Here is a 14545-nt window from a genome sequence, read left to right as displayed (position 1 = left end):
GACAAGTATCCTGCCTCTATTGTGTTTTGGAGAAAATGGGGGTCGTATTAGCAGTAACTGCAAAAAGTTACTGTGAAACCAAGGTAAATGGCAGTAACTGAACTTACTGCCTTTTAGCTTGGTTTCAACCTGCCATTGGCTGCAGTTAATGCGTTTGACCTTGGTTTCATATCATTTTATTCTGATACTGATGCAATCGAACCTGTATGACACTGACTGACAGCTACACACACACATAGCTAATCTAGGGATACAACACCATGGCACAGCATTCCCGTGGGAAAATTATGGTTGACATTCCATGTGTTATTTGAATCTGTAACGTTACACCACACACACGATCTCTAGCCAGCTGACGGTCAGTTGGACGTGCACCCCATACTGAATTGTCAAATGCCCCGCACACTCGTTTTCCAGATGAGCACACACACAGCATTGCTAGCTCATTAATACTATATCTACTCAAATGTTCAGGGTTTCTGGTTCTTTTTTATATTCCAGTATTGCGTGACTGTCCCGGTCAGGAAAGTTAAAATCCCAAATTGTATCCACCACCTTTGTTGGTGGCATATGTAATTAGTACAAGCTTTGACATGCCAAATGTGTGCTCAATGTGTCTGCTTCAGTGCCATCATTACATGAATGCAGAAAAAAAAACGGTTTTGCATGTCTTCCACCAATCCCTGTGGTCTAGATGATTAGTATCCATGTGGATCAAAGTTGCCATGTGAGGGTGTATTTGGACAGTGCACCCACGTCAATACTAGGTTTTATTCCTGTCAATGTCCATCCATGCAATTTTTTTATATTTTTAAATAAAGATACATTTAAGAGCCTTTTTGCGAGCAGGTATGAAATGAATAGATGAACTGAGTTATGACAGTGAAAATGATTATGATAATATTTGCACAAGTTAAAATCAACATTGATTATATCCTATATTATAGAATAACTGAAAAGGATTATGATTATATGTTTGCACACCACAAAATGTCAGTATTATTATCATCCATGACAGAATAGAATCATTAGGATGCATGTCCCTGATTATTTGCTCTATTTATTTCAGTTGAGTTTGAGGGCCACATTCCAACAAAGATTCCTGATCGACCCCGTTTAACTGAAGTCACAGTGTCAACATTATTTGAAGAAATGGAGAACCAGTGGGTGGTCTCTGACTCCTTAGACAGGCTGATTGTCATGATGATGGGCAAGTCAATCACCACCAAACTGATTCCACCAAAGGATCAGAGGGGAAAGAAAGCTTCAGCGAGCAAATTGAACATGAATCCAATCCTACAACACATTGAGTCCTTCCATCCCCAAATCAGCCACTACAGACGAGAACATGCCCCATATCGCCTCTACCTCCCTAGTGAGGAGAACAAAGATGGAGAAGAACAAAGATGCCAGCTGCGGTTATGAAACCTATCGCAAGGCGGTAAAGGAATGCGAGCTCTGTTTGCTGCAGGGTCATCATCTGAAGATGGAGCACAGGGAGAATGAGGCCGTGGAAACCCAAGCCTGCCAAGACAACAGTCAAGCAGCACGTGAATTCACCATCCCCATCCCCGACTGCATGCAATGTAGGAAATATGAGGAACATAAGATGTCTGCAGGGCAGAGCAGAAGCCATTACCAGACTGATGCACAGAAAGATTGGCCTGAGGACTGGTCTGTGAGGAGCGTTGATATGCAAAAAGTCATCATGCTCCCTCGCATGCCAGGTGTGAAAACAGCATTGTTCACAAGAAGAATCGTTGCCTATCACGAGACATTCGCCACTATTGCAAAGAAGTCTCAAAAGAAGTAGAAAACAATCTCAGTGGTATAGTATGAAGGAACAGCTGGTCGGAAGGCAGAGGAGATTACTTCATCTTACGTAACAACACTGGAGAGGGAGAGAGATGTCAAGCATGCAGTGTATTGGGTGGATAACTGCACTTCTCAAAACAAAAACTGGTGCCTCCTAACATCACTGGTGAGTGTCAATGCTGACTCAACTTTGATGGAGGACATCACCCTCAAGTTCTTCGAGCCAGGACACACCTTCATGAGTGCAGACAGTTTCCACCATGGCGTGGAACAGGAAATGAAAGCTCGACCTGGAGGTGTGGTGTACGACTTCGGGGACTTCCTCCATGTGGTCGCCACGTCCAATGCAGGCAAGGTGGAGGTGGTCGACATGAAAAAGGAAAACATCCTGGCATGGAAAGCTGGCCATTCCATCGTCAAGCTGAAGAAGGCAGCGGCACCAAAGCTGGCAGAGATGGCTGAGATCCAGGTGAGGGGTGGATCCAGGAGCCTCTTCTACAAAGTCTCCCATGAAGAAAAGGACTTCAAAGAGCTTGACTTTATCATGAAGAAAGTCACTCTAGAGACACCCACGACGCTACGTACACAGGATAGAGGGATAGAAGAGTCCAAGAAGATGGACATAATCACCAAGCTGTGTCCTCTGATGCCTGCAAATCGAAGGCAGTTCTGGAATGCCTTGGCTGTGAACAGCATTGCTGAGGATGAGGAGTGATATGGAAGAGCACTGAAGAAGTTTTACTTAAAAATGAAATGTTACTGGAAAATGAAATGTAACTATTCAGCATTTTATCAATTGTAGCTAAATTTCATTTGGGTCCTCTTATGAACATGTAAATATGTTTAAAATGTATTCTTAAAGCTGTTATTTATTCATTCATTCAAATGTGTAATTTGAAAAAATACAAATAAAATGTTTTAATTAGCAATCTCATGGTCATTTTTTATCATTTGTATTACCCTACGTCATACTTCTATCATGTTCCATCATTATATATTACAAGACAGGTAATCATTTAATGTAATTCAAACAATTTCAGTGCTGCTTTTCACATTTATTCTTATAACAAGACATGGGCTACTTGTCACACAGTATGTAATGTGACTGACGCAGAACCTACAACTCTATGTAAATGCAACTGGTATCTTAGTGGAAGACACACAAAGGATGCAGTTTCAACTCTGTTACACTGTCAGTAATTACACTGCTCTTATATTAATAGCATAAATGAGAAGTATAGTAAACTAACAAAGGAAAATGGCAGATACTGCTCTTTGCTTTGGTATTACCCTGCAATTTATAACACATGCTAAGGAAGAAGGCAGTAACTGCCGTTTAAGGGTCAAAGGTCATGTCAGAGGTCAGGGTCAACATGAATAAAAAAATATATATACTTATAGTAAGGCAACAGATCATTACATCTCCAATGATCTCCCTAGAATTCATTTGGCTGGACAATTCAACTTTGAAGCTATTTTTCTCAGTTCAACTTTGAGCAGTTACTGCCTTTTTGCTTGGGAGGGCAGTTTAGGAGACAGAACACGTCTCCTTCCTGAGCGGTATGACGGCTGTGTGGTCCCATGGTGTTTATACTTGTGTACTATTGTTTGTACAGATGAACGTGGTACCTTCAGGTGTTTGGAAATTGCTCCCAAGGATGAACCAGACTCGTGGAGGTCTAAAAAAATTAATATTCTGATGCCTTGGCTGATTTCTTTTGATTTTCCCATGATGTCAAGCAAAGACGCACTGAGTTTGAAGGTAGGCCTTGAAATACATCCACAGGTACACCTCCTATTGACTCAAATGATGTCAATTAGCCTATCAGAAGCTTCTAAAGCCATGATGACATTTTTGGGAATTTTCCAAGCTGTTTAAAGGCTTAGTGTGTGTAAACTCTGACCCACTGGAACTTCTGACCCACTGGAATTGTGATACAGTGAATTCTAAGTGAAATAATCTGTATGTAAACAATTGCTGTAAGAATTAGTTGTGTCATGCACAAAGTAGATGTCCTAACCGACTTGCCAAAACTATAGTTTGTTAACAAGAAATTTGTGGAGTGGTTGAAAAACGAGTTTTATTGACTCCAACCTATGTGTATGTAAACTTCCGATTTCAACTGTATATATAAATGTGAAACATAAGTTCTTGTTTTGTTTTTTTTAAATGCAGGAAATGTTTCAAGGCTGTCACCCCAATAATTTCCTCAACTCTAGAGCTCAAGGAGTCGGGGACAAAGCTTTTAGTGTCACCAAGTGAGTAAATATTCCCTTTGGTTCAAATATTGCAGTGGCATTCTCGTCATATTTGTTTAAAGTACAAAATGGGTATACCAGAATGCATAATCTGAAACAAACATCACTTGCTAGATTATGAGACGTATGTGACAGTCAGCCATTGCATCCTTGACAATCTCTGACATAAAATCAACCGTTCATTCACAGCTCAATCTCTAGTCTGATTGCCTCTCTCTTATCCCACAGACATGTGTCACACTCTATACCTCCAGTAGAGGGCTGCAGTTTATTTGTTAATGAGGAGATGCCACAGAACAGCCACCTCCAACAGCTACTGAGATATGCTGACAGCGTCTCCAACTGGGTCTCTGCTGAAATTGTCATCTGTGATTCGATAAAGGTGAGATCTGCTAGTAATGGGGATACAACTATGTTGGACATTACTGTTTGATCTCTATATCTATATGTATGTCATTTATTCAACACACACATACACACACACACACACACACACACACACACAAGACGGCCCCAGAGAGGAAGGCAGATGTTTTACGTGTCCCCAACCTATTGTGTCTTTGTTCGTTTCTTTGCGTTGTTTGTAACTTATAATTTCTCTCTTATGACCGAAAATAACTTCTAGACATCAGGACTGCGATTACTCCACAAGGACTAGCAGAATCCTTTTTTTCCTTTCACGACTCTGATGAGCCCGACGCGAAGGATATACTGCTTTCTCGGAAACAGGCCCAGATCCCCTTGATTTGCGTGAAGAGGAGGCGGAGAAAAAGGGGCCAAAGGGTGGACTGCCTTCTGAGAATTTGTAGGTGATCGAATAAACCCCCACTTCCCTCCATTCTGCTAGCAAACGTGCAATCTTTGGAGAATAAAATCAACGGGCTACGCAAAAGATGAAACTACCAACGGGACATTCAAAACTGTAACATCTTAAGCTTCACGGAGTCGTTTCTGAACGACGACACTATCAACATTCAGCTGGGTGGTTACACGCTATACCGGCAGGATAGAACAGCGGCATCTGGTAAGACAAGGGGCGGCGGACTGTGTATTTTTGTAAATAACAGCTTGTGCACAATATCTAAGGAAGTCTCGAGCTATTGCTCGCCTGAGGTAGAATATCTCATGATAAGCTGTAGACCACACTATCTACCTAGAGAGTTTTCATCTATATTTTTCGTAGCTGTTTACATACAACCACAGTCAGAGGCTGGCACTAAGACAGCATTGAATGAGCTGTATTCCGCCATAAGCAAACAAGAAAACGCTCACCCAGAGCCGCCTCTGACTAGCCGGTGATTTTAATGCAGGGAAACTTAAATCCGTTTTACTACATTTCTATCAACATGTTAAATGTGCAACCAGAGGGAAGAAAACTCTGGACCACCTATACTTCACACACAGAGACGCATACAAAGCTCTCCCTCGCCCTCCATTTGGCAAATCTGACCATAATTCTATCCTCCTGATTCCTGCTTACAAGTTAAAATTAAAGTAGGAAGCACCAGTGACTAGATCAATAAAAAAGTGGTCAGATGAAGCAGATGCTAAGCTACAGGACTGTTTTGCTAGCACAGACATGGAATATGTTCTGGGATTCCTCCGACGGCATTGAGTAGTACACCACATCATTCATTGGCTCAATCAATAAGTGCATCGATGATTTCGTCCCCACAGTGATCGTATGTACACTACCGTTCAAAAGTTTGGGGTCACTTAGAAATGTCCTTGTTTTTGAACCGTCAAACAGGCAAAGCATCAATACAGGTCTAAGATCGAATCGTAATACACCGGCTCTGGTGCTCATCGGATGTGGCAGGGCTTGCAAACCATTACAGACTACAAAGGGAAGCCAGCCGAGAGCTGCCCAGTAACACGAGCCTACCAGACGAGCTAAACTACTTCTATGCTCGCTTCAAGGCAAATAACACTGAAACATGCATGAGAGCACCAGCTGTTTCAGAAAACTGTGTGATCACGCTCGCCGCAGCCGATGTGAGTAAGACCTTTAAATAGGTCAACATTCACAAGGCCGCAGGGCCAGACGGATTACCAGGACGCGTACTCAAAGCATGCGTGGACCAACTGGCAAGTGTCTTCACTGACATTTTTAACCTCTCCATGTCCGAGTCTGTAATACCAACATGTTTTAAGCAGAACACCATAGTGCCTGTGCCCAAGAACACAAAGAAATCTTGCACAAATGAGTACTGTCCCGTAGCACTCACGTCTGTAGCCATGAAGTTCTTTGAAAGGCTGGTCATGGCTCACATCAACACCATTATCCCAGAAACCCTAGACCCACTACAATTTGCATACCGCCCCAACAGATCCACAGATGATGCAATCTCTATTGCTCTCCACACTGCCCTTTCCCACCTGGACAAAAGGAACACCTATGTGAGAATGCTATTCATTGACTACAGCTCAGCATTCAACACCATAGTGCCCTCAAAGTTCATAAATAAGCTAAGGACACTGGGACTAAACACCTCCCTCTGCAATTGGATCCTGGATTTCCTGACGGGCAGCCCCCAGGTGGTAAGGATAGGTAACAACACATCCGCCACGCTGATCCTCAACACAGGGCCCCCTCAGGGGTGCATACTCAGTCCCATCCTGTACTCCCTGTTCACTCATTACTGCATGGCCTGGCACAGCTCCAACACCATCATTAAGTTTGCCAATGACACAACAGTGGTAGGCCTGATCAACGACGAGACAGCCTATAGGGAGGAGGTCAAAGGAGATGATTGTTGACTACAGGAAAAAGAGGACTGAGCACGCTCCCATTCTCATCAACGGGGCTGCAGTGGAGCAAGTTGGGAGCTTCAAGTTCCTGGGTGTCCACATCACCAACAAACTAACCTGCTCCAAGCACACCAAGATAGTCGTGAAGAGGGTACTACAAAACCTATTTCCCCTCAGGAGACTAAAAAGATTTGCCATGGGCCCTCAGATCGTCAAAAGGTTCTACAGCTGCACCATCAAGAGAATCCTGACTGGTTACATCACTGCCTGGTATGACAACAGCTTGGCCTCCGACCGCAAGGTGCTACAGTAGGTAGTGCGAATGGCCCAGTACATCACTGGGGCCAAGCTTCATGCCATCCAGGACCTCTATACCAGGCGGTGTCAGAGGAAGGCCCAAAAAATTGTCAAAGACTTCAGCCACCCTTGTCATATACTTTTCTCTCTGCTATTGCACTGCAAGCGGTACCGGAGCGCCAGGTCTAGGTCCAAAATGCTTCTAAACAGCTTCTACCCCCAAGCTATAAGACTCCTGAACATCTCATCTAATGGCTACCCAGACTATTTGCATTGCCCCCCCCCCCCCCTTTACACCGCTGCTACTCTCTGTTTTTGCCATCTATGCATAGTCACTTCAATAACTCTACCTAGATTTGCATACTACCTCAACTAGCCGTTACCCCCCTGTATATAGTCTCGCTATTGTTGTTTTACTGCTGCTTTTAGTTACTTGTTACTTTTTATCTTTTATTCTTGTCTGTATTTTTTTTAATCTGCATTGTTGGTTGTGTGCTTGTAAGTAAGCATTTCACTATAAGGTTGTATTCGGCGCATGTGACTAATAAAATTTGATTTGATAACACTAATATTCATTTATTTTCAAAGTCAGTCATTGTCCATTAAATCTAATTACATGATAGCCATCAGATGCACTTCTGTGATGTTTTAATTGATTTCTACAATGATTTGTGTGAATACTTGACCATAGAATCTCTCCTCTTCTTTTCTTGCTGCAGATCCAAGCGGCTATGCTCACCAAGTTTCTGTTAATTGCCAAACACTGCTATGAATCGAGAGACTTCGCCACAGCCATGCAGTTCCTTGGAGGTCTGGAGAATGTTTTTGTCAGGCAATTACCCGTAAGTCTGCATGCCTGCATCTGAAATGGCACCCTATTCCCTATATACTGTAGTGCACTACTTTTGACCAGAGTCATGTAGGGAGCACCCATGAAATAAATAACATACTCATTGGCCCTTAAGTGAAATGTAGGTTTTATGCTGCTGTTATGGGATCCAGTGGATATTTTATTCCTTTCTGAGTTAGATGAACATCAGAATTTGTGTTCAAATCAAATTTAGGTGGACGTAACAGCACCTAAAATGGGTGCTTACCTTATGAAGTGCCATAAAGTGTAACAACTGAAATTATGTATTCTTGTTGTTTGTCCATGTTCTAATAATACTCTCCCTGTTCTTGTTATTACTGAACTTTATATCGCTTTGGTACTATTTTCACAAGTATGTGGTGAATTTTCTAAACTATTAGTAGAAAACTCCAAACTGGTAACACTTGTTAAGGCATTCGCATGCTTCTCAGTCAAAACAGTTTGGTAGAGCTCGTTATGTGACATGTTATGTGATGTGACATTGTGACATTTTTGTTCGTTTTGGACTTCGGTGAGGGGTTTTTGGGCTGCACGGGCACAAGAAGTTTGGAGCCGAAGTCTATGCCCCTTTGTCAGTGATTGGTCAACATTAGGGATTCTTCAATAAATTATTTGTTTTAATTCAATGAGAGACTGCACCAAACATCTTAGTAAAATTGTGAGACGAAGATCTCTTCTGCAAAAACGTCATAATTAATGACAGATATATTGAGTCATCTATTTCTTGAGATTAGTATATACTGGCTATGGTTCTCAAAATGGACAAACAGTAATATTGCTGCTATTTTCTTGTTTTTCAAGCGAAGGTCTTTTAAAGGAGTATGCCAGTCTTACATTAAAAACCTTTCATTGTGCATTCATTGTGAAATATAATGAGTAGATTGGTTTAGTCACCAAAACACAACTTAAATGATATCTTCTCAATTTAGTCATTTTAACAACCAGTTCATTCAATAGCAAAAAATGTAAGATACATGTTTCAAAATTGTCCCTTGAATGTAGTATGCTACAGTACGGTAAATTACAGTATATTACACTATTTTCACATGAGGAAATATTAAATCAAATTTTATTAGTCACATGCGCCGAATACAAGTAAGGTGTAGACCTTACAGTGAAATGCTTACTTATTAGCCCCTAACCAACAATGCAGTTTAAAAAAATAAAAAAAATAAAAGTAACTAGAGTTAGAGTCCCGCTCCTTGAAAGCGGCAGCTCTAGCCTTTAGCTCAGTGCAGATTTTGCCTGTAATACATGGCTTCTGGTTGGGGTATAGTGAGCGAAAAAAAGTATTTGATCCCCTGCTGATTTTGTACGTTTGCCCACTGACAAAGAAATGATCAGTCTATAATTTTAATGGTAGGTTTATTTGAACAGTGAGAGACAGAATAAGTGCATCGATGATGTCGTCCCCACAGTGACAGCATGTACATACAGTGGGGGAAAAAGGTATTTGATCCCCTGCTGATTTTGTACGTTTGCCCACTGACAAAGAAAGGATCCGTCTATAATTTTAATGGTAGGTTTATTTGAACAGTGAGGCAGAATAACAACAAAAATATCCAGAAAAACGCATGTCAAAAATGTTATAAATTGATTTGCATTTTAATGAGGGAAATAAGTATTTGACCCCCTCTCAATCAGAAAGATTTCTGGCTCCCAGGTGTCTTTTATACAGGTAACGAGCTGCGATTAGGAGCACACTCTTAAAGGGAGTGCTCCTAACCGCAGCTTGTTACTTGTAAAAAAGACACTTGTCCACAGAAGCAATCAATCAATCAGATTCCAAACTCTCCACCATGGCCAAGACCAAAGAGCTCTCCAAGGATGTCAGGGACAAGATTGTAGACCTACACAAGGCTGGAATTGGCAACAAAACCATCGCCAAGCAGCTTGGTGAGAAGGTGACAACATTTGGTGCGATTATTCGCAAATGGAAGAAACACAAAAGAACTGTCAATATCCCTCGGCCTGGGGCTCCATGCAAGATCTCACCTCGTGGAGTTGCAATGATCATGAGAACGGTGAGGAATCAGCCCAGAACTACACGGGAGGGTCTTGTCAACGATCTAAAGGCAGCTGGGACCATAGTCACCAAGAAAACAATTGAAAACGGCAGCGCCCGCAAGGTCCCCCTGCTCAAGAATACATATACATACCCGTCTGAAGTTTGCCAATAAACATCTGAATGATTCAGAGGACAACTGGTGAAAGTGTTGTGGTCAGATGAGACCAAAATGGAGCTCTTTGGCATCAACTCAACTCGCCGTATTTGGAGGAGGAGGAATGCTGCCTATGACCCCAAGAACACCATCTCCACCGTGAAAGATGGAGGTGGAAACATTTTGCTTTGGGGGTGTTTTTCTGCTAAGGGGACAGAACAACTTCACCGCATCAAAGGGACGATGGACGGGGCCATGTACCGTCAAATCTTGGGTGAGAACCTCATTCCCTCAGCCAGGGCATTGAAAATGGGTCGTGGATGGGTATTCCAGCATGACAATGACCCAAAACACACGGCCAAGGCAACAAAGGAGTGGCTCAAGAAGAAGCACATTAAGGTCCTGGAGTGGCCTAGCCAGTCTCCAGACCTTAATCCCATAGAAAATCTGTGGAGGGAGCTAAAGGTTCGAGTTGCCAAACGTCAGCCTCGAAACCTTAATGACTTGGAGAAGATCTGCAATGAGGAGTGGGACAAAATCCCTCCTGAGATGTGTGTAAACCTGGTGGCCAACTACAAGAAACGTCTGACCTCTGTGATTGCCAACAAGGGTTTTGCCACCAAGGGTTTTGCCACCAAGTACTACGTCATGTTTTGCAGAGGGGCCAAATACTTATTTCCCTCATTAAAATAAAAATAATTGTATAACATTTTTGACATGCGTTTTTCTGGATTTTTTTGTTGTTATTCTGTCTCTCACTGTTCAAATAAACCTACCATTAAAATTATAGACTGATCATTTCTTTGTAAGTGGGCAAACATACAAAATCAGCAGGGGATCAAATACTTTTTTCCCCCACTGTATATCCACAGTAAAACGAGTCCTATATCAACATAACCTGAAAGGCCGCTCAGGAAGGAAGAAGCCACTGCTCCAACACCAACATAAAAAAAGCCAGACTACGGTTTGCAACTAACTGCACATGGGGACAAAGATTGTACTTTTTGGAGAAATGTCCTCTAGTCTGACAAAACAAAAATAGAACTGTTTGGCCATAATGACCATCATTATGTTTGGAGGAAAAAGGGGGAGGCTTGCAAGCTGAAGAACACCATCCCAACCGTGAAGCATGGGGGTGGCAGCATCATGTTGTGGGGGTGCTTTGCTCCAGGAGGGACTGGTGCACTTCACAAAATAGATGGCATCATGAGGATGGAAAATGTGGATATATTGAAGCAACATCTCAAGACATCAGTCAGGAAGTTAAATCTTGTTCGCAAATGGGTCTTCCAAATGGACAATGACTCCAAGCATACTTCCAAAGTTGTGGCAAAATGGCTTAAGGACAACAAAGTCAAGGTATTGGAGTGGCCATCACAAAGCCCTGACATCAATCCTATAGAAAATGTGTGGGCAGAACTGAAAAAGGGTTTTCGCGAGGAAGTAGGCCTACAAACCTGACTCAGTTACACCAGCTTGTGGAAGGCTACCTGAAACATTTGACCCAAGTTAAACAATTTAAAGGCAATGCTACCAAATACTAATTGAGTGTATGTAAACTTCTGACCCACTGGGAATGTGATGAAAGAAATAAAATCTGAAATAAATAATTTTCTCTACTATTATTATGACATTTCACATTCTTAAAATAAAGTGGTGATCCTAACTGACCTAAGACAGGGAATTTTTACTATGATTAAATGTCAAGAATTGTGAAAAACTGCGTTTAAATGTATTTGGCTAAGGTGTATGTAAACTTCAGACTTCAACTGTATATTATACTGGAAAAATTCAGTTAGAAATTATTTTGTCTTTGTTAAAAATAAATTGTTCTCCAGTAATCTTCGATTAAATTTCCAATATCCCCGTCCATGTGGAAATTCTATAAGAGTTATATGAAGGACAATTAGATGATGATCCGATCGCATTCTGTCTCCTATTAAAACTTTTTTAACCTTTGATGCAAGAGAGAAAGAGACAAGAAAGTAGTCAAGACGACTAGCTTGATTAAGTCTCCTCCATGTATATCTCACTAGGTCGGGGTTTTTTAGTCTCCAAATATCCACTATTTCTAATGTGTCCATAATATTTGTGATTTCTTTAACACTGTGTTATAGTCTCCTCCCATAATGATTTAATCATTTGTTACCTGTAAGTTTAATAAATTGGTGTAAATATTTTTGAAGAAGTATGGATCATCCTGATTTGGACCATATAGATTAATGAGCCAAATCTCTTTTTCATCCACTTTCATATTCAAAAAGATCCACCTTCCTTTGCGAATCATTCCTGACTATTTGCACATTCAGATCAATTTTTTGTTAATTAATATCATCATACTTTTTGAGTTCTTTTGTCCATGACAGAAAATTATTTCACCACCCCATTCCTTTTTCCACGCAACTTCATCTAAGGATGTAGAGTGAGTTTCCTGTATACAGTATATGTTATATTCCTTTTCTTTTAGCCACGAAAAGACTGATCTTCTTTTTCTATAACCTTCTAAAGGTTATATAACCTTACAATTATAACTGGCTATACTTATTTCACCCCTTACCATAACTAGATACTATTGTTAGTCTAAATTGACCATAATTAGTGCTTGTAAAGTTATTGCCATCAGAGGTATTATGACGGTCAAATTTTGAGCTTTCAAATGTCAGATATTTAGAATTCAAGAAATAGGTCCTAGCAATATTTGTTTTATTCCCTTGCCTGTTTGCTTGTGAGCCAGTGCCACAGATGTTAGCAAATTGAGACAAGGTATTATGTGTGTTGTAAATCTGAGTAGGTTGATGTGTATGATACTGGATGTGATTTAGTGAGAGTTTGTACGATGTCTGTATAAGAGTATGACTATAATGTGTGCTGTTCAAATAAATAATAACTCTGCCAATTTGCATGGTTGAGTGTCTATGTGTGTAACATGTAGTGCGTATAGGCTTAATATTCATGATGATAGTTGTATCCATATCGTATCACCGTCAAAGTTGCATCATAATTACATTATTGAAAAAACACATCCCAGCATTTCCATAGCAATTGACGTTTCACATGATCATGAAAGAGGCCTTGCATTACTTTAGAGACGGCTTCACTACAGTACAAATGTATCCCGTACAATATGTTATTATTCCCCAATGCCCCTATTCTGATATCTTCCCCTTGCTTGTTGTAAACATATATTACTTGTAGACAAATACATAAAAAAGATAGAAAAACAAGAAACATATTCAATTATAAAACAGTTCTCGACAATAGAGGGAGAGAAGAGAAGGAGAGAGAGTGAGAGAAGAGAGCGAGATTAGGTGTGTGTGTATGTATAAATCCGTATGTGTAAGCGAGCATGTAATTGAGTACGTGTGTTCATATCCACTTCATAGTGTTCAGATATTTTTACAGTTCCCATACTTTCTTAACCTGAAGTCCCTGTAGAATTTAGTACAGCCATGATGTTATGGAGCTGTCTCGGAATAGCTGTCCATCTATAAAGAGTTTGTCCACAATGAGAAAGGCATGCTTACCCTTCTCCCTCTGTTGCCTCTGTAGCGGATACAGTCTCTTACGACGTTCGTTTAACTCCCTTGGAAATTGGTCATTGAGACCGAATTTGGTCCCTTTTAGCTTCGTTCCCCTGCTTTTGATCAGCTCCTTTTGTTGGTAGTGTTCAAATTTTGCGATGATCAGTTGGGGACCCTTGGTCTTGTCGCTCTGAGCTCCAAGTCTGTGTACTCAGTGGAAAGCCACCTTGTTTACAGTTTCAAGGCAGATTGCATGAATTCTCATGAATCCTCTGGATTATTGGATGCGTCCTCAGGAATCCTAGAAAAAAATAGATTTTCACCCATGCTACGACTTTGTATGTCTAGTAGCAACTCCTTCATCACCCTGTTTTCCCTGAGTAGACAATCCATGTTGGAATCGTGGATTTTAACCTTGGCTGTGAGTGCCTTGTTCTCTCCTTGGAGCGTGAGAATTTCACTCTGGCTAAACTCCAAACTCCCCCTCAGCCCTGCTACCTCCTCACACAACTTTTCCAGTGTTGCGTGTATTCCAGCCAGAGCACTAGCCTCTACTTCACCGGTAAGTAAATCGTCCGTGTTTGTAGATTAATCTGTTTTTCATTTTTTTGTCGGGTTAAAGTTATTTAGTGAGGTAGTCGGATCTTTCCATGATGGAATAGGTTGTTCCTCCATAACATAAAGCTGTTGGTACTCGTCGATTTCCCTCAGGATCTCCTTAGTATCCAGTTTGGCTCTTTACTGCAACCAGTTGTTTTACGAAAAGATAACAATGAGTCTTTCCCAGGACGACGACAGGTGTCTGTAGTACAACCAGCTAGAACTCGCGGAATCCACGCAAAAGCACGTTTGGTATTTTTACATAAATG

The 14545-nt window shown here is 41.2% G+C and overlaps 1 protein-coding gene across 1 annotated transcript in view; it reads left to right on the top strand.

Moving 5' to 3' along the window:
• LOC106604928 (kinase non-catalytic C-lobe domain-containing protein 1) overlaps window positions 1–14545 on the top strand; it is an 80038-nt gene that overhangs the window by 58973 nt on the left and 6520 nt on the right. The window contains exons 25-27 of the mRNA XM_014200072.3: window positions 3992–4074; window positions 4303–4456; window positions 7842–7964. Coding sequence (XP_014055547.3) covers window positions 3992–4074; window positions 4303–4456; window positions 7842–7964 — 360 coding nt within the window. The remainder of the gene's footprint in view (window positions 1–3991; window positions 4075–4302; window positions 4457–7841; window positions 7965–14545) is intronic.

This window comes from Salmo salar, chromosome 01, assembly GCF_965601325.2.
Source record: "Salmo salar chromosome 01, fSalSal1, whole genome shotgun sequence".
Lineage (NCBI taxonomy): Eukaryota > Metazoa > Chordata > Actinopteri > Salmoniformes > Salmonidae > Salmo > Salmo salar.
The sequence above is the reverse complement of the archived record's forward strand: the minus strand, read 5'-3'. Positions and strand labels throughout refer to the sequence as shown.